Source organism: Pelmatolapia mariae, linkage group LG9, assembly GCF_036321145.2.
Source record: "Pelmatolapia mariae isolate MD_Pm_ZW linkage group LG9, Pm_UMD_F_2, whole genome shotgun sequence".
NCBI lineage: Eukaryota > Metazoa > Chordata > Actinopteri > Cichliformes > Cichlidae > Pelmatolapia > Pelmatolapia mariae.
Genome location: NC_086235.1, coordinates 23498241 through 23525740, shown reverse-complemented (window position 1 = coordinate 23525740; position 27500 = coordinate 23498241). Strand labels below are relative to the sequence as shown.

Here is a 27500-nt window from a genome sequence, read left to right as displayed (position 1 = left end):
GTTGTTTATGTGTGTGTTGGCTGGTTACTGTTTGTTTATGCTGCTTGTGAGTTGACTCATTTGCACTGCCGCTAATTAGTGGTTTGTGTGATTACAGACAGATCCGTAGAGAAACAAGTAGAGTAACTGGAGCTTGTTCTGTTAATCACATTTTCAACAAATGGCTATATACTTTCTATTCCACTTGTGTTTCTGTTTAGCTAGTGCTTCTGCAATGCAGATGCGCAAACAGATCTACTGACACAGAACACACAAACACACATGGAGCCTTGGTACATGTGAGCGCCATAACTAAAAAATACTGTTTGTTAGCACGACGACACTATCAAATGAACAGCTTTCCAGAACACGTGGCCAAATTAAGTGTATCCTCATAAAACTATAAATGATATATATTTACAGTATACGTTGTATTTTAATCTGCAATATGTGAACTTCTAACTATGAATTTGTCTTACACAACCCAGGCAATTATCGCTCGGGCTCTTACAGTTGTAATTACATGGACTTCTATTTTAAAATGAGACATTAAGAATTGATATAAAAATGTAATTTTATTCATTCCAATTCATTTCAGATTATTGCGAGACATTTATGAAAAAGTAATCAAAAGCAATTTGGAAAAATTGTATGAGGAGTATTAGCCAGTGAATAATTCTCAATGAAAATAAACCTTTGTCTCTTTTGGGGGGAAAAAAAAATCAAATTTTAATTCCTTTCTGGCGAAGACTGCGACGCAGGTGCTGGAAAGCGGTGAGAGGCTGGTGCACCTGCAGAGCGAGCTGTCTTGTCTGCGGCGGATCCACGAAGACAACATGAAGGAGATTGCTGAGAAAGACATCTGCATCACCAAACTGCAAGCTAACATTCAGCTCCTGCAACAGGAGGGGGCTGACACGCTTGCTCAGGTGTGCAAAGGCTTACACGTGTACTATTCGGGACTGCTGTTTGCACACATACACACGCACGTGCCACGCATATTGCACATGCAACAGCTATTAATGTGTGGTGTAATAAAACATAAACTCGCTCACTTAGTGCCAGTCAATTTAGCCATCTTTTTCCATGACCCACTTTTTCTTTTGCTGCCTTGCAGGATGTTGTCTTGCGATGGGTCTCTTGATGTTTCAGATTAGTTTTTTTAGATTGTGTGACTGGTACCTCATTTGTTCCACAGATTGCAGGGATGTGACTGCCTGCACATTTCTTTTTTTCTTTTCTTCTCCTGTCTGACTTCAGCTCTCCAAGCTGAATGTAAGAACAAATGAGCTGCAGGAGGAGTTAAAGAAGAAAAGAGGTGCTATGGAGGTAGAGGGAGGATGAGGAGAAAATAAAAGATAAAAAAGGAGCATTAAAAAAAACAGATGAGAGGAGAAGGCAGGAGCAACTGAAGACAGAGGAGTGGATAAAAAGGGTGTTAGAGGAGAAGATGATGAAGAAAGAGTGGAAGAGGGGGTTTGAGGAAGATGGAAAAGACTATATCCGGGCTGTTTAAAAGTGGGCTAAGAAGGCAGCTGTTTTGAATTCTGAGGTGAGTGTATTAATGCACTCTGTAACTTAACAAGAACTACTCATCAGCGGGTAAAACTGCAAACTGGGTTGCCAATAAGAAGTTACACACCTTCATCAAGTTTCAGGATGATTAGATTCTTTTGATCATTGATATGATTTACATGAAGTTTCTCTCTTTACAATTTTATACACGTTTATATCAAAATCCTAACTTAGTGTTTCAACGTTAAGACTTTTTTTTTGGATGATGGACATCCCTTTATTGAGCAGACTTAATATGTTTACCAAAAACAGTACAGCAGATAGCATATTTACGCGTATGCACATACACACACTTACACAGTCCTAGAAAAAAACCCAACAAAACACTTCACCTTAATTCAGACCTCAGACACTCTCTCCTCCACACCTCCCCCCCCCTTCCTTCCATCCTGCCATCTCGCCACAACCGCTCCAAATTAATCTGCAAAATATTGATTTGAGGACCAAGGGGGTGGGGGGGTGGAGGCGCACGATTGCGGCCGCATATTAATACGAACAAGCCGCTCTTCGTCTCTCCTCTATACTTTAAGATCCTCATATCTTCATAATTGATTAATGTTCCTTTGTGAAGTGGGGATGAATAATACATTAGTGGGCCTGCTGCACCCTCAGGCTGATGAGAAAATGTTTAATTTCAGTAAATGTAGCGCTCCTTCTCTCTTTCTCTCTGTTTCATTTCCCTCTCTCTGGTTATTTGTGAGTGCTGGAGTGTGTTTGTGAGTTTTCACTTGCTGACGACCGGAGGAGTGCTGTTGATTTGCTTCTTCTGTGTTTACTGTCGGCTTTAAGCGCATGTTGAGCATCACAAACAAAAGACAGCATCTGCATTTGCAAACACGAATGAATAAATTGGTGGTATGAGCTCAGCATTGTTCTATTAACTGATATAACTTCAAGAGCTGTGTCACTTTTACAGGGCTGCTTGCCTTGAGAGAGAAATCATCCCCCTCTGACTTTTTTTTTAATGTGTGTGTGTGCGCACATTGCATCAAAATGTGCTGGAAAGACCATTTGTTATCAGTCAGCAATCACTAAGGGCATGGAAATGTGCCATAAACCCACCTGATGAGGAACAAGTAGCCCCCTCCGCAACCTGGAAAAGTGCGAGGAGCTTGACATTTGTCAGCTGCTCCGACTGGCACAGCCTGGCTCCACTCAAGCTCATCTGGTTAACAGTGCTAATTATGCTAATCAGAAACCTAATGATGATGATGAGGGGGTTTAAGAGCCACAGCATAGCAAGCTTGGAGTGTTTGTGTGTGTTGGTGGGGGTGGTAGTGAGGGGTGGGGGGGCTGGTGGGGCTGAAGTGCCTGGCACCTGATGGTGAGCATCTGTGTGTCGAACAGATAAATGATGAAATCAACACGCGCACAGGCGCCCACAGGTCTCCCTTCATGCCTACTTAGCTTTGCCTCGTTTTCGTTTGAACTTATACCAGCGATGAAGGGGATCCATACACACGCACAGCCTCATACATACACACAGAGTGCTAATTGAATAAATAGCACTCCTCCGTTAACAAGGATCCTAATTAGTTATGCTAATCAGACTAGATAACCCAATTAACCCCACAGTGAGGCAGGGTGGGCTCCTCTCTGTGTGTGTTTATGTGTGGGTGTGGATTTATGTGCCTGAGAGCATATCAGAGACACTTAAGAAAACACGTTTGCCTAATTACTTTTCAGAGACGAGCGTTTATGCTTTTTTCATGTCCTTATTGTTCTGCAGTTAAATGCAGGATAATAAGCTTTCCAAACTAAAGAAAATAAGGATTGAACAGTGTTTGTTTTTGGGCTTTCATATGTGGGGGATATCTGCATTTATATGTATTTCTCTTTGCCTTCTGCCAGCCTGTCTCTCAGTTAGATCTACATTGACATGTATATTTTTACAACTATTATGGTTGTTTAAACAGAGTGTGTATTTGTTCAGAGAATGTCTGGCTGTTCCATTAGTTTATGTCCTTGGAAATACAATTTGGCCTCAAGTTCTCTCCGTTTATTTAAAACCTTCAGTCAGCGTTCCCCTCCTAATAGTGAGCCGTGTTTCCTCTCGTTTAGCTCCACCACTCATTATCCGGGCCATGTGGAAGAGACAATGTTTAGAGAGAAGAGAGAGGGAGACTTGGAGAAGGACAGCGAGAAATGGAGGGAGAGGGAGAGGGAGAAAACGGCTAAAAATAAGAGCGAACCAGAGAGAAAAAGACAGAGGGAATTAATGAGTGACTGAAAGAGAGAGAATGTAGATTGTCTCTGAACCTGGCCGCAGCTGCTTGTGCTTCTAATGAATGGATGGGGGGGGGGGGGGGGGGACACCCAGACAAGACTGTCTTTGTTGTGCCTGTGCCATAGAGAGACTGAGAGAACAACAGATTTATGTCTTACAGGAAGTCTCCTAGATTTGTGGTGTCACAAACCGCCTACCCCAAGTCAACTTCATGCTCTGGCTTTTAATTAATAGGCAGCATTCATGTATATGTATCTGTTTGCCTCTGTGGCATGTGCCTGTTTTTGAACATTTAGCCATGTAGTTGATCATGTGTGGTTTGGAAATGACTATTAGTTTTGACAGAACAGTACTCATCCTGTCTTCCAGTTTGGCCTCTGCATCTGACATTGGGAGACCTTTAATTAGAACAACAGCTTCCAAATAATTTTGCATTAGATTTATGCTTTGTTTAGGGCCCTGAAAAGAGTGGCAACAATGACATTTTCACATATACAGGCCTGTCTTTTGGATTAGCCTTGCTTTTAGTTTTAAGAACAGTTTCAGGGCTGCTTAAGCTGCTTTAGAGAACAAATACTGTAAGGTATTAAATGCGGCACCCAACCTTAGCATTAGGTCGTGGCACCTTTGCTAATGTGCTAATGGAATTCACTGCTGTGCGCTTAACTGCTGGTCTTAATGTCCAAAGCGTGCACTTTTGTAATGGGAAGCCCAAACAGTAGAAGCTACTCCGTGCATTGCAGGTCCAGAACGGGGGGGGGGGGGTGCTAATATTAGCTTGGGCTCACATCAGCTGAGTCATCTCCTCTGTGTCCTTGGCTTATTAACTGATTTAAGACTGATTAGATCAGTCATGCACAGACGTGCGCAGGCACACATGCGCACCAAATTTGAATATCAAAATGGAATTGCCTGACCAGTGAAAACTAGATTAATTCAAAATGTTTGCATCAAGGTGTAGGTAAAACGGATGACTGTGCATATTTTTAATGCACCTTGCAGCATTTAGAGCCATTTATGACATTAACTAAAGCTCATGTTATGCAAACACATTTTGCAAGTCAAAGCCACTTATGTTGAGAATACATGATGCTCCTTTTTTCCCTCCTTCGCCTTGATTTGACTTCATGAGATCATCAGCATAAGTATTGATTTTGCACTCCATTAAATGGAGTTTGAGTTTGCTACAATGCGTCTCGTCTTTTCACAATACCATGCCTCAGTAACAAGAGAGTGTAGTTGAACTGTTTTACGGCATTGTTATATCTGGGCATTTTTTTTAATCACTAGCTCTGCAGCTAGTAGCTTGATAATAAGAAAAAAAAAAAAAAAAGATGATTAATTTCTGCACGGACACATTGTTGACCCTATACACCAGAGCAGCATTAGCTTAAATCCCTATTTATCACCTGTAATTGTTCCTTGATCTCACTTCATCAAGGTTATGTAAACAGATTAGATGTTGCTTCGCTCCCAAGAAATTGCCACAAATAGCTTTTCTTCTCTCCGGTCTCCAGAAAGCATCAAGAACTTGCACTGTTTCTGCCAGGTCAAATCTCCTGACAACCTAACAGCATGGGTGGCAGTGCACATTTGGCACAGAAACGTCCCTCTTTCTCAGTCTTAATTTGGAAAAAATAATTTCTGTTGTTGTGGTTGATGTGAGAAACTACTGAAGTTTTCCACCTACTTGATCAGCCCTGAACACGATGTTACAGTTACACAGCTGTCCTGGTAAATAAGAGAAAGTTGTCTGTTAGAGTTGGTTGAGTCAGCCAGTGTTAAATGTGTATGCCTGTGTGTGCTCTCGCACAGGACTGATTGTTTCTACTTCTCTCTGTATATGTGGCAGTTTCCTCTCGAGATGTTAATTCCTCTCCTCCCTGTTGTTGTCATGCTTCCACCAGCAGTGTCTGCACCGGGGAGACGAAGACATATTGGTGTTAATGAAAAGCCCTCCTAAACTATCCTCCCCGCATGAATGTTTAAACATGCTTGTCATAACATTCATTCGCTCACACATGACAGCTAGCATCTGCAGCTGCCTTGCTCGCCCTCAATATTTTATCATACCATCTCCCCTAACCCCACACTAGCACAATGCCTGTGTGTTAGCAAACTGAATTATAATGACTGAAAACAGGCTGTGTTCAGACCCACTGCCAGCACAGGCCATGCATAATGGATTCAGTAACACCAAAGGTCTCATAATGGTACAATTAGTCAGTCTTAAATATGAAAGTAATAAAGAAAGGCAAAACAAGAAGCCTTTTTGTTTTTTTCAAGTAGCAAAAGAAAAAAAAAGAAAAGGAGAAATGTACACAAAGATAATGAGAGAAAAAATGCAAAGTAAGGGGAAAATGTGTAAAGAAGGAACGAAAGAGAGAAATCCTTGTGTCCATTTACAGTATGCTATTCCAAAGTCCCATAACGCTGCAGGTCAGCAGTTGTGACCTTGGTGGTTTTGACAGAAATGATTCACCATGGTAACGGTTGGTCTGCAACCCTCAGTACACCCCCGCACCCCTCATCATTCCCCAACCTTCCTTACCGCCTCTTTTCCAATTTGATTGGATGCACAATTGAAATGTCATGCCTCAGCAAAACGCATGCACATGCACCCGATCAACCACAGTGAAAAAGTGGGGGGGATAAAAGAACTGGACATGTTATATTCTTCAAATTATAAATTAAGAAACAGGTCCAATGCACGCTGGAAGGAAAGAGGGGTTTTGGTCGAGCGTCGAATCGCTTGCATTTCAGGTAGCAAGGATAAATATGCATATATGGCTGAAATCATAATCAGAGCTATAGGGTTAATGTTGTGTGATGTACCAGGGGACATGGGCACAGTGCATCAAAGCAGTGAAGGGAGCCATAGTCACTAAATGCAAAGTCAAATGAATATTAATGCAGAACCAATTACCTCAGAGAAGTGTTGTCTGTAGGTTAACTTTGCTAACGCGTGTGTCTCACCTTTACCGCAGTAGAAGCATTGGGGGATGGGTTGTTGAGGGGCAGCGCTTATGTGTTAGTTTTCTTCCTAACAAGCTTCTCTGTCCCTGCTAAAATAGAATTGTTGACCAAACAGCTACTCCTCTCCACTTATCTTATTTCAATACGATGCAAGGTCCAATTTTTAAAGAGAGGGAAAGTGCAGGGTTACAATTAGGGTGTTACTTGACTGTGGCATTTCTTTAAAATACTTCATAAGCAGCAGCAGCAAAAAAATAAATAAATTATGTATTTTGCATGTCATATAGCAATGCTAAGTCTCCTCTTTTTCTTTACTTCGGTCTTTAGAGGTGAGCCACATACTTTCTTGTTGTATGAGCAGCTTAGCACAGAGCAGCACTGATCTATGCAGGTGCTGATCTGCACAAGTGACTGTGCCACACTTAAAGCCCCTTCTAAATCAGTGTTAAAGCCTTGATAATAGACCTCACTGACCAATTGATTGGCCTTCATATGTTTACAGCTCACTTTAATTGCCTCAAAAATACCATTTATCAGCCAAGTGTGTCCGCATATGCATGTATGTGTGAGTGCAAGCATGCCCGTCCATTGACAAAAAGGCTTATTGATTTATCAGCATCAGGATTTGTCCCGTTCACCATACATAAAACCCCTGCGTATGTGCTGTTCAAAATGGGAAATGGCCCCATTGATTCCCTTAAGTTGGAGCCCAAATGCTAAAGATTTTTGGATAAGCTTTCTCATTACTTAAGCTGAAATCAATAGGGGAGAGCATGGGTCTAATGAATGAACGGGCCACAGATCAGATGGGGTGTGCTCATCCCTGGCCTGTCCGGGTCGATCCGAGTATGTGTGTGTGAGTGCGTGTGTGGGAGAAAGAGAGAGAAAGAGACATCCGCATGCACTCACACAAAAACGAGCTGACTATTTGGACATCACAAATCTTTTTGTCTGCCTCAGAAAATTCACATTTTAGATCTATTTGTGTTTTTAGGTCTTTCTGCTCACTTGACCCACTTCTGTGCCTTTAGCTTCCACTGCTTCTCGATCCACATTAATGTGCCATAAATATGTTCTTTTCAGAACCGGAAGTGCCGCCCATGTGTTAAAATCATGCAAGATACCAAACCCTTATCCATGTATGGTTTGGAAATAGTTTAAGCCTCAAAAAAGTCTGCGTATGGAATTTCAAATATTTGTTTTTAATTATTATTTTAATCGTTCTACTTTCCCTTTGCACACTTTCTTTCCCTCTGTAGTTGGAGGCCAGCAGGAAGCAGGTGGAACGTCAGAGGAGGGAGTTATCAGAGCTTCACCAGAAGGAGGAGACACTTTTGTGTGAGGTACAAAGATAAATCATAAACCCACACACACATGCATGCACGTGCACACAACACACACACAGAGGAACTAACTCGGGATTTAAGATTTAAATACTCAGCATCTACAAATAAAATCTAGATTAGTCATAAATCTTCATGGGAATGTACAGTAATATCGAGTGCATGTGGATGTGTGTCAGCCAGCCAGCTGGTGGAACCAAGAATGTAGCTCACACACGCATACACAGAAACTACTACCCCTCTTAGTCGCAGCCCCTTTGGCTAACTATTTGGTTTTTCCACTTTCCACTCTTTCCACCTCTTTGAAATATCAAAACAGCACAGAGTGGTGTATCTCTTGAAAATTGTTTTTGGCTGAGTGTGCAGACGCTTCCTCTCAGAGTACATTTACCAGACAACTTCTAACAGTTTCACTTTGTGACTTGGCCAATTTATGGAATTAACTCCATAAGCCGATATTACAAACAGTTGTCACTGCGATTAGTTAAGCCAAGGAGTTGCTAGCTAAAAATTACAAACCTGCAGATACCTAACGCTGATGAAAAATTAATTAAATCATTAATTAAATAGATTTAATTAGTAATATTGCAGTTATTAAATATCACATACACATGAAGCAGGAAACTTAGGAGCTATTTGGTGGTTTTATAAACTGTGACTTTAAATAGGATGAGCAGTCAATAAATTGTGCATATGAGCACTATCAACAAAGAACTCTGGATGATCACCACTAACCCAGCCCACTTTTCAAACAGTCAACTCCCTATCCCTTCCCCTACTCTCCACCAAGGTGTCCCGCCTTTTCAACTCATAAATATGGAAGGCAAAAGATGATGAGATTCAGGGACAAGAAAGGAATCAAAATCTATTGTAGCGTGTCCTTTTCCCCGTGTAAAGTTTGGATTAAATGTCACACATTAGCATGTGAACTTTTAAATGAGCTTGTTTGCTCTCCACGGTGTGGGGCATGTAAATACCCATCTTGAGAATGGAATGGGGATTTCGTAGTGGAGGGGGTGGTGCTGGTGGAGGTTCTCAAGAGTTGCGGAGTGTAGGACACATTTGAGGGTTGCAATGGACAATTAGACCCCACCAAGGGACGGGTGTACCAAACAGGTCTATTGACTGCAACCTGAAGTGACAGACATTAGCAGATGGGAAATCTCACTAAGGGATGTGGCTTCTAGTGATTTATGCGAGACAGATGATTGACATGAGAAGACTGACACACACTGTCATGTTTATTTCTGGGCAAAATCAGGTCAGAGTGAAAAGAAATATGTAAATGTTTAGAAAACCATTGTAAGTTTGTTTGATCAAAAAAAAATTAAATGTTGAAATTTTTATGTACTTTTTACTTTTGCATTTTCATTCTATAACACGTTTAATATGCACTGCTCAAAAAATTAAAGGAACACTTTGAAAACACATCAGATCTCAATGGGAAAAATCATGCTGGTTATCTATACTGATATGGACTGGGTAATGTGTTATGAATGAAAGAATGAATTGTTTGATGGAAATAAAAATGATCAACATACAGAGGGCTGAATTCAAAAACATCTGGAAAATCAAAGTGAAAAAATGATGCAGTGAGTTAGTCGATTTTGTTGAAATTTCTTGGGAGCAACTCAAAATGGTACTCAGTAATTGGTGCTTGTATTCATGTCTGACAATACTGGACCACGCTCCTATTGAGAGGACGGATGCTGTCCTGAGGGATCTTCTCCCAGATCTGGACCAGGGCATCACTGAGCTCCTTGACAGTCTGAGGTACAACCTGACAGCGTTGGATGGACCAAAACATAATATCCCAGAGGTGCTGCATTTAGCTCAGGTGAGGGTATCAATTCCTTCATCCTCCAGGAACTGCTTGCATATTCTTGCCACATAATGCTGGGCATCGTGAACTAGGAGGAACCCACTGCACCAGCATGTCTGACAGTGAGTCTAAGGATTTCATCCCGATACCTAATGGCAGACAGTGTGCTGTTGTCTAACCTGTAGATATCTGTGCGTTCATCCATTCCTCACCACCAAACCGCTCATACTGAACGATGAACAGGCAGCATAACGTTCTCCACGACTTCTCCAGAGCCTTTCACGTCTATCACATGTATTCAGTGCTTCGATCTGTGAAAATTAGAGGGTGCCAGTGGGGACTTGCCAATTCTGGTATTCTATGGCAAATGCCAATCGTGTTCCACGGTGCCAGGCAGTGAGCACAGGACCTACTAAAGGACACTGGACCCCCAGGCCACCCTCATGAGGTCTGTTTCTGATTGTTTGGTCAGAGACATTTACACCAGTGGGCTGCTGGAGGTTCTTTGTTGCTCCGTCAGTGCTCATCCTGTTCCTCATTGCACAAAAGGAGCAGATACCGGTCCTGCTGATGGGCTAAGCACCTTCTAAAGCTTTACAGCGCTCCTAAAGTAACTGCCTGTGTCCTGGAATCTCCTACATGTGTTTTAGAAGACACAACAAGCCTTGTGGCTATGACACATATTGACGTGCCATCCTGGAGGAATTGGACTACCTGTGCAAGCTCTGTAGGGTCCAGGCACCAACTCATGTTACCAGTAGTGACACTGACATTAGCCAAAAGTAGTGAAAAAACAGTCAGAAAAGATGCAGGGAAAAAATGTCAATGACTTGGACCTTTAAAAACTATTTGTGGTTTAAGGGTTGTCTCATTGTTGCCCCTCTAACTGCACATGTTGTTAATTGTATTTACACCAAAGCAGCTGAAACTGGTTAACAACCCCCTCTGCTACTTAACTGACCAGATCAATATCCCAGAAGTTTTACTGACTCTGATTAAAAAGTGTTCCTTTCATGTTTTTTGAGCAGTGTATAAGTTCGAGTTGAAGCTATGGAAATAGCAAACATATGGTAAAGACCATAAAAAACAAGCATGTGTCGCTAACACTCACAGAACCTCAGGGTTGAGAGCTCACCAAGTACTATTGTCAGAATATGTGTGTGTGTGTTGACGCATGACCGTATTGTGTATCATATTTGATAACCAAACACCATAATATATGTGCACATATTTCATTGACTATGATTCCCTTTGTTTTAAAATGTGAGTCTGCTTATTTATTGACATAATTTCCTCTCACTGAAGGGCTTGTGTCTATAAAACACATTAAAATCATATTGCAATCTTTGGTTACCCAGGAGTAGCGTCATAGTTCTATTATACTCACTGAACAACAGCATCACAGCCTGTTTATCAATCCAATATCTCATAATGTGCTCTCTGCCTGGTCATTTTGAATATAAAAAGATCTCATACTCCCATTGTACCATATTTCCTATATTTAGTATTAATCTCTTGTACTGACATGAATCTGACACATCCAATATGGCATTTGATTAGTTGTTTTTGTTTTTTGTTTGTTTTATTTATTTTTTTTTCTGAGTCTCCAGGTGATATTAGATACATGTGCCGAGCTAGTATTATGTTGGTTGTTTCATCTGAGTATAAAAATGATTTAGTGTGTACTCAGCAGGCAGTGTCATTGACTAGCTTTAATTTCACTGCAAGGGTGGGCTTTATTACTCTGCTACTCTCTAAATATGTGTATATGAGTGCATGTGAGAGAAAGTGTGTGTGTGTGTGTGTGTGTGTGTGTGTGTGTGTGTGTGTGTGTGTGTGTGTGTGTCTGTGTGTGTGTGTGTGTGTGTGTGTGTGGTGAGGGGGGTACAAAGAAAAAAATAGAGAGTGCAAATGAATGTTTCTGTGGACATACATTCTGTCTCTTTTCATGCTTATTATCTTTGCGGCATGCAAGGTCTGTGCACACACGTGCTGAGACTCTCCTTCCCTTGTGTGAGATGTAGTTATGACCTATAGTTAGATTTAAAAGTTTAATGATCATGTGAATAAGTCCAGGCAAAATGCCATGATATCATTATTTTTAGATGAGCAGAGCTTTCCTAAACTTAACCAAGTAGTTTTCGATGCCCAAAGCTAACAAAGGTAAGACAGTAAACTACAAGTAAATATGAAACCTGGACCCAGAAAAAACTAAATTTTCAGTCTCAGTGGTCAAAAATCAGGTGTGTCTGAAATGTGTCTGACCTTGTTACTCTTGGAGTGGATGAAACACTCCCAAAGCCACGTGGAAAAGTTTTCACAGTATTCTATGAAGTCCTGGGAAAACTAAGTACACCCCACAACTCAGTAGCGTTTAGAGTCACCTTCATCAGAAGTATCTTGAATGCATGTTTTTTTGTGTTACTTAATTAGTCTCTCACATCATTTTGTATGAATTTTGGCCCATTCTTCTTTACAATGTTGCTTCAGTCTATTTGAAGTGATTTGTTCATGCACAGCTCAGTTTTGGTCCTGCCACAGCATTTTAGTCAGGTTGACGACTTTGACTGGGCCTTTTTTCTGCCAATTTTTGTAGATTTGCTGCTGTCACTGTTCTGTTGCATGACTCAATTTCACCCGAGTTTAACTATTAAACAGAAGGCTTAACATTTGCCTATAGAATACATTGTAATACAGAGGAGTTCATAGTTACCACCTGCAATGTGCCCAGATCATGTGGTTCCAAAACAAGCCCAAAGCCTGTGGTCACCTCTATTAGATGTTCAGCCTAAGCTGATTGCTTTTGGCCAAACATGGCACTGTGTACATCTCCACTTGGGTCTCATCTGTCCAAAAGACATTGTTCCAGAAGTCTGGTGATTTGTTCAGATGTAACTTTGCAAACCTACTGCCATGTTATTCCATGGAAGGACTGCCAGGAGAAGAGGCTTTCTCCTGGCAGTCCTTCTACAAGCCATACTTGTTCAGTCTTTTTCTAATTGTACTGAAATGAACATTATCATTTCACATGTTAAATGGGGCCTATAGAGATGTAGGTCTTGGGTTTTTTGCTGTTTTCCGGAGTGTTGCATGGTTTGACATTGGGGTGATTTTGTTGGGAGGTCCACTGCTGGGAGGATTATAGCTCAAGACCAGCAAACTTCCCAAATATCTGCTTTTATTAAGCAGCTGATGATCAGTTAATCAAGTGGAAAATGGTAAATGAACTACATCTTATGTAGTGCTTTTTTACTTTACGGGAATACTAAAAGCACTGATGCATTTGATTAGCAACACCTGGCTACTATTTACCCCCGAAAACTTTCTTTTCCATGACTCTACGTTTCCAAAAGACTTTAATGGATTTTAGACAGTAGGAACATGCATCCATCCAGGTCCAAGTCTCTGGGGCAGCAGTCTGAGATGCTCCAATCTCAGTCTCTACCTCACCTGTTTCTTGAGGGAGACACAGAAGCATTCCCAATCCAGCTGAGAGACATTATCTCTCAAGTTTGTCCTGGGTGTCCTATCTGAAGCATGATAGGGGCATTAGCAACAAATATTGATATTCCATATTAATCTTTATTTGGAGGACATCTTACATGCACTTTTGTACAGTGACAATGAACAGTGAACCCTTTGAAATGGGCTGGCTTTCATCAAAAAACATTTCAAAAATGTGACATGAATCTCATTTGAGCCACAAGAACACAAACCAACTCATCCCTGATGGGCATGTTTAATAAATACAAATAACCAGCTATACTGGTAAATAAGGAAAATTTAATAAAAAATTAATAACCAGTTCAACTTCCAAGTACAGCAATAACCACAAAAAACAGGGTTTGGGGTCCCAAACAACATTTGGACTATTTACCGTATGCTTCACCTCAGTCATTTTCTTGTCCAATGTGACCAGCTTACTTGAAGTTGTCCACAATATTGTTTAAGGCTTGGGTTCTGAGTGGGCTACTGCAGAAACTGAGCTGTTAAGTTACCTATTTATTTCCTTGTCCTTTTGCCTCACCCAGCATCTAGCCTGAACTTTAACTGTTGAGCAGCTCTATCCTGTAACATATTGTGATAGACTTGGACTTCATTCATTTTCCCCTCAGTAATGACAAGTTCTGTAGTACTCGAGGCAGCAAAACAGCCTAAAATTATACTTCACATGCTTCACATTTGGGATAGGACAATGAAACCTTCTTGAGTTCAAGTTTTTTTTGCATTTCTAAGACAGAGTTATACATAAATCCTGCTGTATGTCTTTGTATATATCTCCAAACATTGCTGTTTATTCATCGTCTTCTGAATGCAATTAGCATTCACTGGACGAATCGGCTAAACCAGCACTTGGAGCCGTTCTCACATAACACTCTGGCCAAACTGGTGGTCCCGGTGCAAGAAATAGAGGAGCTCCACTTTGGCGTGACAAACCTTGCTTCTGATCAAATGCTACAGAGCTATAATCATGTTTGTGCCACTGAATTCCTTAACCTTTCCATGACCTCGCTGAATGCCAGCGGCCCAATCACAGTACCTAATTGAATCTGCTCGGCGGTACCCCCCTCACCCCCCACCCCACCATACCCCAACCCAAATAAAATTGGAGGTGGAAAATGAATACAGCAGTATTGGGTAAGAGAAAAGAAGAAGGCAGGTGACACAAGTGGTGGTGGAGTTGGTGGGGTGGGGTGGGGTTGGGGCGGTGGATCATACTGCGGCTTTATAAATACACAGACGTGCTCACAAACACACACCCAGACACGTACACGCAGTCACACCTTTTTCAATCCTGCAAGAGAATGGGGAGTGGGAAATGACAGAGAGAGAGAGAAGGCGGGAGCGAGGGAGAGGTTGGGCCTAGGTTTCTCATTACCCCCCTGGCCTATTTGGAGGATATTCCTATAAGATAATCTGATTTATTTGCAATTTTCCTTTAAGCGGCTTAGTGTTTACCTCCAAGATTAATATTTTTCTCTGTTATTAATATCAGACTGTAATTAGGAGTGATGTGTCTCGCTAGGCACGGTTCTGTGGCCGCCAGGCAGCTGGCTGGATGAAACTCTTGTTGCGACTCACTTGTTGTGATCCTGTTTCACGAGAGGCGGAAAAAAAAACAGAGATGGAAGTTTTAAAAGAAGAGACTGCAGGGTAGGGATGCAGAATTACAATTGGGGCATACCTGTCTCTATGTCGAAGTGTATGCGTAGGTGAGTGCGGGTGCAGGACCGTACAAATATGGGAGTTTATGTGCGCGCGTGTGCGTGTGACAGTGTGATGGCCCCCTCTGATTGATAAGGTGTCTGTGCCGGCTGCAGATTGCTCTTGCTGATTGCTTCTGAGAGCTCCAGCTGATTTATAATCAGAGCAGGATGAAGGATTGTGCTGTGGATTGCTTATCTGTTTACCCCCTCACAACATAAACTGACAAATTATCATGTTGGAACACCCCCCCCCCCCCCCCCCCCCCACACACACACACACACACACACACACAGACACACACACACACGTACACACAGACGTGAAAGGGGAAAAAAACACATAATAAGGCTGACCTTATTAAATATACAGGGAAAGAGAAAGCACGCGAGAGAGAGACACTGTCATACAGATTCACAGACACACACTGGCCATACGGAACATAAACAGCTCTACTCTTCAGCACACAGTCATATTTTCATGATTGCACAAAGGAGTGCAATCAGTCTCAGTTGTTTATATACGAAAATGTCAACATGTCAACATCACATATCACGTTACGTTGCAATTAGCATGTTTCAGGCACTTAGATTTTTTTGATTCGCTTCAATCAAAAAAAAAAGTATTCAAGTATTATTTGGAAGCTTCTTAGCCAGTGATCTCAAATATCGATTTGTATTCATTTATGGCTTTTTGTTTCATTTGTGCAGGGCTTTTTTTTATTCCTTGTTGCTTAACGTGCCTCACTGTGTGCAACGGCATTTCTTATATGCACAATCAAATTCTTAATCTCTGAACCATGCGAAAACTCACTCGGGAAATAACAAATATGTCGACTTTTATGGTACTTAGTGAAGTGATTCTGATTGTATTTAAACTGTTGTGTTTAGTTGTAGTAAGAATAAAATAGCTGTTGCTTTTGACAAAGAAACTGGCATATGATGTGAGACTAATTCCAATTGGCAAGGCAGGGTACAAGCCGGTAGTTTTAAACGCTGACAGGTTTTGTATGCCCTATGGCACTGTGACAGCTCTGTGTGTGTGTGTGTCTGCCTCTGTATCGTTCTGTCTTTCTCTTTTCCCAGTCTTACCTGTCTGTCTGATGATGCTACTTTCTCTCTTTTCACCATGCTTGTTTGTAAATGCACGCAGACAGAATTATTAAGGAAACACAAAAAACACAAAGTACAGGAGCGTATGAATTCAGACGCACGCACACACACACACACACACACACACACACACACACACACACACACACACACACACACACACACACACACACATACGCACACACTGACGAATGGCAGCAATTAGATGGGGAAACCAAGCATGTGAGGACAGAGGAGCGCTGAGGGGCTGCAGCCTGCTGTATGGAACGTGCGTATGTGTATGTGTGTGTGTGCACATGTTATATGTTTGTGTGCATTTGGTAGGTTTTTATCCCTCTAATGCACCATCCATCCGTCTAAATATCAACACTGTCTCATATGTCACTGGACAGCAGCTGTAGTAAGGTAGTCGAATTTTAGCATTTGCAATCAAGGACCAAATGTGAAAAGGTCTGGACTGCAACAATATAACTTTACAAGAGATAATTAGTCATTGTATAAAAGGTGAAAAAGAAATGTTTGAGTATTTGACAGCAGGCACATGGGGTAAAGAATTCATTTTTTTTTAAAGTTAAAAAAAGAAATAAATGTGAAATATTTGTCATCTCTGTCTTCCTCCGGTTTCATGTCAGCTTACTGAATTGGTCAACCCACTGACACTGAGACCTTGGGCTTCCTTAGTTCTTCTTTTCTCTCCCATTTGGAAGAATGGCCTTCTCGCTTCAGTCAGAGCAGCAGTCACTTCTCATATTCCCTTAAAATGTGAGGATTCATCTTTTCAGGAAATTCCTCAATGCAGCCTTCCCTCTTCAAATTAATCACATCTCTATCTACTCCAGTTGCTATCTAATAAACACTCCCCCCCTCTCGCCTAGATCTGTAACTGTCCCAGGATTTCTCTGATTTTTCATCGCCGGGTTGCATGTGGAAGTCAGTGTTAATTAGCTGCAGCGGTTAAGTAATAAAAGAGCTTCAAGGCAATTCAATTTCAGCTGTTTAAAAAGATTTGAGACGCACTGTTTAACTTGTTTGGGACTAACTTTTAGTGCTGGCACTGGTGACTTGTTTCCCAAGCATTACAGCTGTTAGGTAAAAAATATAATATAATATTAAAAAAACACCATCACACGTTATGAAAACATATCATATGTCTGTCTTTTTGTGTTAGTTTCTGTATGTGTGTGTGTGTGAGAGAGAGTAAGAGAGAGTAGAGTCATATTTGAAAGGAGAGCAGAGGTATGATAGACACAGCTGAACGATTTACTTCTTGCTTACATCACAAATCATCCCCATATTATAAGGCTTTACATGCAAATATGAGGCAGAGTAAATGTGTGTGTGTGTGTGTGTGTGTGTGTGTGCACATGTGGGAGAGAGGGACTGCACACTGGTCTGCAAAATAAAGCAAACTGTTATTTGCATATAAACTGAATGCATTGTGTGACTTCATATATGTAACCCATGTTTAGTATCAATGTATATCATGAATGAGTGAGTAAGTGTATGTGCCTCTGTGTGTGTGTGTGTGTGTGTGTGTGTGTGTGTGTGTGCGTGTGGTAACCCTGTATCACTGGCAAGCTCATTTCTCTCAGAAATCAAAGTTAAATGGGTCATCTATCATGAGAATATGTGACTGGGACTCTTGTCTCTGCTGTGTGTGTGTGTGTGTGTGTGTGTGTGCATGTGTGTCTCATGCACACATATGCAAGGTGTGTGGTGCGAGAGCAGTCCGCGTGCACCGCTGCAGCTGCTCACACGTGTGTATGCGGCGGCCACTTGTCTTTGCCTATGCTATGATTAATGGTTTACATTGGGCTGTTCAGCCATGCATGTTTCTTGGTTTATCGTTTTATGCTGTCTCCAATTAAAGCTCCATAACTTGAGTGATGGCTTCACGCCAGTGTCCATCAATAGAGGCCATCAGCAGCCTCATGCATTCAGGATATGGAAGCCACACACTAACTAATATCCTTTTGTGTCAGAGCCAGTGGGCATCCTTTTTGTGTGACTGTACAAATATATACACGTGCGCATGCTGTGCACATGAAATAAAAACAGTAATTCAATTTGAAGTGATCTATTCTTCCTGATAAATGTGGTTTTACTGTTTAAAATCTTGAAAAATGAATTACCAGTGGGATAAAATAATATTATAATTGTATTTTTTTATGTAATCAATGAAAACCATCAGGTGATCAATTAATTAATCATCCTGAAATTGTTTTTTCGATAAGGACAGTCTTTTGCGCCATGTCTGCATTCATGCACGATTTTGCATCTTTGTGTCTTTTTGTGCCAAAGAAGTGCTGGGGGCTACATACATCTGGACGTGGGAGCTAGTTCATGTGTGCGCCGCACAGACATGCATGCGCCGCACAATATCATTTCACGCAATATTATTTCTCATATAGCTGTAATGACATTAGGCCGATATGTTGATTATACTGTCGGCAAACAGCAGCCTGCTGATTGGGTTAGCATATAACCTTATATCACATCTCTCCATTCATCCCTGTGCTTTTTTTTTTATTGCCCTCATTTTTCCAAATCACTTCCCACTTCTCCAGTTTCCAGGGCGAGGTTCCAGGCTATGCAAGCAGGTGATGAGAAGTAATATGATGACAGGAAGGCACAACAACGTAAGAGAAGAAAACCCAGAACCTTAGAGCAGCCCAAGTTCTCTGAGTGCAGGACAAAGAAGCCTAGTGGTAGGATAGAAAAGCGTTGTCTAAAAACATAAGAATAAATGAATATTTATTTGCGCTGACAAAACCCAGTGAGCACGCACAAACTGTACATGTTACGGTTTCTGCTCAGCTTTTGATTTTGATTTTTAACAGTTGTATGGATTGATGAAGAAGAAGAAGAAGAAGAAGAACAAAAAGGGAGATTTTTTTGGTATGGGCTACTGAGATTGTTAAAGAGAATGAGATTTTATTTGCAATTGGGACACTTAGTGATGACACACACTTTTGTATCTGCACACACAAAACAAGGTTTTTCATGCATTAAGGAAGTTTTAATCCCCCCCATAGAGGTTTTAGCCAAAGCTAAGATGCTAAGATCACTGCTCATTGGGATTTAATTTACTCAAGGATAATAGGAATATTCATTACTGTACATAGACGAATCTTGTTTACATTTGTGGTATAAACTTCAAGCTGTGTTTGGAGTCCACTGTGTAGCAGCTACAGCTTTAATATGTGTCCAAAGCAGCAGAATGCAAAGGCAAAAATCAGCAGAAAACACACTGTAGCTGTATACAATCACCTCTATTCCCCTTCTCCCTAGCTAACATGTACACACAAACATACATATGGTGTACTCTCAAACACAGACTTCATTATTATCTACAAGAAACAAACATTACACAAAATACCTCTGGCGATATTTGTGCTTTGACAAAAAGAACACTTTTGGTGCTGTTTGGTTCTTAAACACAGCTGTGTTAGCACGTCGAACTGTCAAGATTTTAGTGCAAATTACTAATGGTGGGAATCAATATCTGTACCACATGCACAGGTAATGATTTAGCCATGCATAGCATACAGCTGGACAGACAAGCAGCAAATGGAAAAAAGATAACAATAACAATAAATTCACATCAGCCATACCTAACGCATAAGATGCTACGCCATGTCAAGGCTAAATGACACTAGGAGAAAAATGAATGTAGGTTGTCTGAAAATTAAAAAAAAAAAGGGGGGGGGTCTGATTTAGTATTCAGCAATGGCTGAAGGGGATTGGGGGGAGGGAGAGAAAGCAGACCTATGTATAGGGAAAAGGGGTGGATGTGATGAAGCTGGAGAAAATTAATCAGTGGTATCATCTCCCGGCAAGTTTAGTTAACACTATTTCTGCCAGTTACAAAATATTCCAGCAATTAGTGATTTCCCATCGTGTGGTAGTGTAAAAAAATCAAACTTTCTGCTCTTTCTTTTCATGTATGGATTAAATATTGAGTGATTAGCAATACATTAGTCACTGGTAAGTTCAGAACCGTACTCTGGCTTGAATCTTAGTCTTCCTGTGAGGGAACTTCTGTTGTATCTGTGTAACAACCCATTAAATTACCGTGCATATACACTGCACACACACAACAAAAGCACAGTCGCTTGTTGACCTCACATTAGATAAGCCCAGTGTCATCAGTCCAGCTCTCCAATGTTTGTTTGCATTTGTGCATGAGTTTAGCCTTGAGGCAGTCTCTATGCTTGCATGTACATTATAATGTAATCTAAGTGTATAAACATATTAATGTGTGTGCAGAGCAAGAAAATCACTATGACAAAATCATAGTGTGACATTTTTCAAGAATGTGAAACTTTATTTTGATTCTTTTTAAAAATCTACAACACTTTTGCTCATAACTGCTTCTCTCTATCAATTTTGACAATGGAAGAAGCAAAGTTAAAAGTAAACTGACTAACACTTTGACTCCAGTTTTTGACAATGACTAAATAATACTGTTCTTTCTGCTCCAGACCAAGGCCAAAATGGTGCATTTGAAAGACAAGCTCCGTGATCGTTTCAAGAGAAGGGCGGAGGAGAAAGAGGCCAGGATTAAGCAACTAACTGACGAGCTGAATGGAACGAGGCAAAAGGTAAAATGCACGCAAAGGGTACACAAGCACATACTTCAAATGCTTCTTTTATGTTTGTATAAAATTTAAAGACATTTTACAGATTCTTCAATGAATGAGTCCTATTTATCTATAATGAATTGCTGCTTCGCAGTAAGAGCGTTTGTGAGCGAAGGCTGCCAAGAAATGGGAAAGAGTAACTTCAAGAGAAGACATGCTAGTGTTTTTAACATGCGGGTCATAGTCTTTTTTGGTCAAACACACAAGTACACAAATAAACATACAGTACTGAAAAGCTTTTGAGTAAATGAATTATATTGCACTGTGAACCCTTGGCTAACATTATTGGTTGACCCCTGGGATTCTGTTAGCTAATTTAACTACGCCATCCTAGCGCTTCAATCACTTTTCCACCCACTTATTTTATACCCTTTCAATTATACAGATTACCATTGCTAGTAGAGCTTATTGAGCTGTACTTCTGATTCAAAGGCACACCGGCCCATTGAGGCACAAGCACTGACTGACGTACACACACACAAGTACACACCACTTGATCTGCATATCATTATGCTTTTGATCGAATGCCAAGGTTTTCGCTGAGAAAGACGTCAGAGTCAAATGAAGCGAGCATGTACACAACACCTGTAGGATTTGTCTGTGTGTGTGTGTGTGCGCGCTCGTGTGCATTCATGCTCATGAGAGAGGCAGCTGTGAAATCTGCACCTGTTTAATTGAATTAGCCTCGTTAATGTATTCACACAGGCTGCCAAAAAAAGCGTGGCATTAACAAGCTCATTAGACCAATTAGTTAATTAATTGTCTGTATGGCAGAAGCTTCCCAAAGAGCTGCGTCTTCATTATCTGATAGCTGCTGCCTGTTGGATCACTGCTTGAGAGCTGATAATGCACTCTGTGTGTGCGCCCGCTTGTACGTCTCATCAAATGTCGTATATTTCTGCATATATGTGTGTATATATACTGTATGTACTGTGTGTGTGTGTGTGTGGTTATTTGGGGTGAAAATGTGCGTGTGCGCGCGTGGATGCTCATGTATTCGTCTGTCTGTGTGTAGCATGCTCATAATATGGTGGCCAATATCAGTGTGCATATTGCAGTGAAAGGTTATGTGGGGGCCGTCACTCCCACAGGTAAAGACAGTGCAGTCCTCCCAGCCACTTTCTAATCTCTCTTTTATTAGAAGTTAATATCTCGCCTGCTCTTTCTCACTCCACACTCCCACCTGCTTAGAAATGGCCCCGCTCCATCTTTTTAATTCAATTATATTAGCCACCCTCTCTCTCTCTCTCTCTGTCTTTCTCTGTGCCCATAACTCTGCAACTCACATCTCTCCCTAACACACTATCTATCTCTTTTTTCCTTCTCTGTCTCTTCCCATCTTACCCCTCCTTCCTTTGTCCTCAAATGTTCCATTTCTATTCGTAATCCTAGATGGAGGATAGACTTTGGCCAATCAAGGATTTGCGCAAGCCATTCTCCCTTTCTCCTCTTCTCTGCCTTGGTGGCAGAAATGTATGATGGCGAGCAGAGGGGGAGAAAAAAAAAAAGGACAGACGGGAGGAGGTGGGAGGCAGGAGTTGAGGGGAGGACCCCAGGGGCGAAACTTTGATTGCTAAAGTAATGAGACTTGATCAGATTGAGGTTTCTCTCTCAATAGGAGCTCTACTAATATGAAAGTCCAGGGCTTAAGCACTCATTTGAAATAAAATCACAAATCTGATATTCTTTCTTCCGGACTCTCAGCCAAGGTCCTATACTCCTCCACTGGAGAATTAAGACTTCACAGAGACCACATGGGAACTTTTAATCATCTCTGATGGTGGCAGATTTGGAGATGGGAAAAAAATGACCCTAATGTATTAATTATGTAACAATATTATGGAGAAAGTCAGCACTGTAAAGACCTTGAGCTATAGGAGGGATTTTGGCAGACACTGAGATCTTTAACTAGCTGGATCAACAGGCCTGACCCGCAGTGAGTGGGAATAAGAAAATGTCAACATCCTGTTATACAGACTCATAACAAATTAGATGTGACAACATAGGCTTTTTGAATTACCTTGTTTGTAGCCCTGTGAGTAACTTAAATTTGGATGTTTTTCCAAGGTAAATGTGACTTCGTTTCCAAGAAAGGCTTGATTGCTGCTGCAAAAATAATACTCAGTCTCTACTTGTTCACGAGAGCAAAAAGCACCATGATGTTGGCAGTAGATAACAGGAATAAAGACTATCAGTCACTTTACATCGCTCTTCCTTTTGGCTCCTGGGCACTTTACCATGAATCCAAGCTTCTTTTGCGCGGCTATCACCGCTATATAAGCCTTTAAAACGTTATATTTCTCGAGTTTTAATATTGGATATTAGCGAAGACTTTGTCTAGTAACTAAGCTGACACAGAACACTGCCTTTAATTGTGTCTTGCATGTGAAATATGGCTATTGTCGAACAGTCCGGATTGCAGTCATAAGTAAGTATAGTAAAACATTTACAGAAGCTGACTTTTAATTAGATCTTATTGCTTTTACTTGGTTTAACATTGATGGCAATAATATTTAAAATGTGTAAAAATGTGCTCTTTTGCCAAATGTCCATTTTTCATTTGAAATCCCTCTTGCGCCGTAGATGGTTTAACATAAAGAACTTTTGCTCTCTGGTGTAATATGTTGAACTTGGCTGAAGCACTGAAATGAACACGTTATTGTCCTAGTTTTTGTAAAACTTATTTCCCAATAGTCACACAAAAAACTGGGGCGAATAATCCAGATAAAAGAGAGATTTTAATTCATTATTGCAATAATACTGGGTGGCCCATTGCTTATAATTGTTACCATCCATTAGCAAAGCTGTAGATAATTTAACTGCATTGATGACCACCTTTAACTCACTGTTGCGCTGTGTTGGGTGGGACATATTAATGCTAGGAAGTGTTTCTGGGAGGCTCACTTACGGAGGCAGAGGTAGGTTGTGACTGCGCCAAGACACATGCCCCTACCCACAGTCTGCTCCTGGTGGCCGTGTTCACTTTGAGTGTGTCTTTAGCTCCATATTTTTTTGTGGTTATATCTGCATCTTGTTATGACCTGATCTTATATCATCCAGTCTGATAGAAATAAAAATATGCAGGCGTTTCGACTAGTGCGTGCACGTGCATACAAAGGTATGGTATGGTATCTCAAAGTGTGTTTACGAGGTAATGCTTGTGTATGCTGTGACTCTCTGCGGAGCTTCCTTGCTAATCTAACACAGGACCATTTAACAGAGTCCCAATGAATAGAGGCTTTGATTTAAGGGGGATCTGAACCACGGGCCCACACACACTCACATTCATGTTTGGGGTGAGGAGTTCACCCACTGTCTGCTTCCTCTGAAATTATTGGTCTTTTTGTATCAGTAATTGCTCAAGCGCAAATTCATGTACAGTAACGCACACTGCACACACCAACAGTTACTTAGAGCGGCACTGTGGTGCAGTGATTAGCAGTTTTGCTTCTCCTGGTCTCCAGGCCTTTCTATGTGGAGTTTGCATGTTCTCCTGGTGCTTGCCAAGGTTTCTCAGATTCAGATTTTTCCCACAGTCAAAAGACATGCATGCTAGGTAAGTTAGCTAAATCCTAAATTGGCTGCCCGTATGAATGAAATCATGGAATGCTGGTAAAGAGACAGTTCACCCAAGTTCAAGTTGATGAAATTCTTTCGTGCTACAATAGGCTATGGATTGTAGTGTGAAGGTGGCAGATCCAAATGCAAAAGACTCAAGGCAGAATAATAAAAGCTAATAAAAGCCCAAATCTCCTACTAGACATCCAAACAAAACCGTAACCCAGAGAACTACAACAACACAAGAAAACACAAGGAAGCAGAAGAGCACACGCTGAAGGCACATCAGGGAATAGCCAAAGAAGACGAATACTAATCTGAATATTACCACTTAACAAGATGAACAGAACAAGGCAACACAAGGGGACCAAGGCATAAACACAGAGCGAGACAGAGGGACAACTGGAAATATGAAATACAGAAAGAACTAAAACCATAAAGTAACGGAAAAACCTACCATTAATCTATAACTTAAGAATTCACAACCCCAAAACTAAACACAAAGAAACACACAACTTACGTTCTACATTAGAATCAGATTAAAGAAAACTGAGAGAAAACACTGTGGGAACTAAGCACAAATGCTAACTAATGAGCTAAAACAAAAATACACATAGAACAAAAATGAGGAAATAATAACTCAAAAACTAGGAGCTTAAGTAGAGTAAAGAAGCCCAACTAAATAATAAACCAGAAGACGCAACTCAAAAACCTGGCACAAAAAGCCAGGGATCATGACATCTCTGGCCCGTACTGCTATTTATATGGTGTAAGTTACCAATCACTGGGAATATTGGCTGTAGAAATGCCTGCCCTCTCTTGAATGTAATGAATGCAAACAGCACTTAAAAGTCGTGCTTAAAGAGCCAAAAAATACATTACAGAAATACAACTCAGCAACAATCTTTCCAGAAATCCTGACCCGGTTGCTCAAACAAATATAAAATAAAAATAAAAATCCACAAAGTGTCAGCACTACTTGAAACGAACATCTTGTTTATCTTCTGTAACTGAAACCACCACATCTTGTTGGTAGTTTTGCAAACACTACGGGAAATCTTCGATTGAGGCGAAAGGGTGCCTCTGAGCACTTTTTTTATTTGCAGGTAGAAAATCTTCAAGCTGAGGAGGCTCATGCGAAGCCCCTCGACCAGGATGTGGTTAGTTTGCGAGTCACATAGAAGTCTCTGAAGAGAACATTTGTCATAAAGGAGAAAACTAGAATGCCATCCTCAAAGACAACCCAGCCACACGGCAGAGCACAGTGGGTAAGCACGCTCTGTCTTTCACACGCTCACACACAGAGGAGAGGAGATCTTCTTAAACAAGGAGCAGAACTGGGCACCGTTCTCTAAATCAAATCCAGCGAGGTACATCGGGGAATTCTCCTCATTTTTTACTTCCTTCACAGTTAATCATCAGTCCTTCTTCCCCTCCTCCTCCGCCTTTCCTCTCTTGCCCTCTCTCCATATTTAATAACTCATCCCCACCATCTTAGCTCCGCAGAGGGTAGCCTCGTACATTAAAGAAGCATGTTTGTGTGAATATCACTTAGCCATTAGAAGGAACAAGATGGGGGGGAGGGGTTAAATGCTGGCTTGATTTTCTTTTCTATTAATTATTTTTCTTCAGATCATTCTTTTTTTTTGCTTCCTTTGTTGTCTTTTTCCTCTCTCATCTCCCTTGTCCAGCGTCTCTCTCTCTATTGCCCCAATGAGAATCAGTGGTAATGAATGTGAACATTAAAGAGTCGTACGCATGATAAATGGAATGGCCTTTAGGTTTCTCTCACTGTCCTCTCTCTCCCTCTCTTTATTTTTATTCTCGCTCCCTCTCTGTTTCATTCTCTCTTCTTCTTTTCCTCCTCCTCTCACCCCTCTAGGTATATCAGAGTGGCGCGTGGCAGTGATGTGTTTTAGGCTTAAATTAACCTATTTACTGTGTCCTTGGCCAAACCAAGTCATTTGTCTGCTCCTTAGTGTTTTAGCATGGTGGGTGCCTGTCAGCCAGTTAAATGAAATACATTCGACATAAAAGCAGCGCGCTCTTAGATGCCGACTTTATGCCCTTACTTTTCTAACACTAACTTAATTTCCTTATTACCTTTTTGACATCACTGGTGTATTCAGAAGGCGCCAGCAGCTTAAATGTGATAAGTGTAACACTGTATTTTCATTTCATCATGTTACTGATGTTCTGGGGCCGAGTTTGAAAATTTGCGGTGTCAAAGGTTTAAGTAAGTGTCTGAAAATAAACAGGTTGCTTTCTGTTGCCGGCGTGATTTTGCACGTTACAAAGAAAAGGGGCCGTGGCCCAGCTAAACATCATGTGATGCTTTTTTTTTTCTTTTAATGAAAAGCTTTTTGATGCATCTGATGTAGAAGAGATACAAAAGGATCACAACACAGCGAGAGCCCTGCCTCCAGGTTTTAGAAGCACTACTCCGGTTAGCGTCCTACAACTTTATGACGAGTAGTCAAGCAATTTTATTGGACCCGAGTCAAAGCGGTAATTGTAGGGGTCCCTAGCCTGGCACAAAGCCTTTATGATGTTCCCTTTCACTTGTACGGAGAAAAAACAGAAGCAAACGTCTCTAAATTTTACTTTCATCTCCCACCTCTCTTATTTGAATTTGCTTGCAATGAGTCGCTCATTCTTCTCCTTGCGTTTTGGTCCACCACAGCTTTCTTTTTGTCTGTCGGTGGGCTTAAAGGTCCTAACCTCAAACAGTACTTTCAGATCATCATCCTTGCCTTTCTTCCTGTCTCTGCTAACCTTGCAGTTACGAATAAGTGAGGGTATGTTAAGTGATATCACGGATGCCCTGAATCAGACCACCACCAACCTGAATGCAGACAGACAGCAGATCTTAGGCCAGCTGCACCACGCGAGCAAAGATGTTGAACGTCTACAGCTGGAATTAGCTCTCGAGCGTCGCACCAGTGAAAAGGAGGTAATCAGCTTCGTCTCCAAGGTCTTAATTCAAATATTAAAATGTGAATTCTTGTAAAATCTTTGCTTTGTTTGACTTTGTCGTTTTACAATTAAACCGAAGCGTGT

At 41.1% G+C, this 27500-nt stretch overlaps 1 protein-coding gene across 1 annotated transcript in view; it reads left to right on the top strand.

Moving 5' to 3' along the window:
- The window catches only part of LOC134634153 (trichohyalin-like), a 72564-nt gene that overhangs the window by 244 nt on the left and 44820 nt on the right, over window positions 1–27500 (top strand). The window contains exons 2-7 of the mRNA XM_065471650.1: window positions 741–908; window positions 1240–1308; window positions 8017–8100; window positions 20724–20843; window positions 25547–25600; window positions 27223–27393. Coding sequence (XP_065327722.1) covers window positions 741–908; window positions 1240–1308; window positions 8017–8100; window positions 20724–20843; window positions 25547–25600; window positions 27223–27393 — 666 coding nt within the window. The remainder of the gene's footprint in view (window positions 1–740; window positions 909–1239; window positions 1309–8016; window positions 8101–20723; window positions 20844–25546; window positions 25601–27222; window positions 27394–27500) is intronic.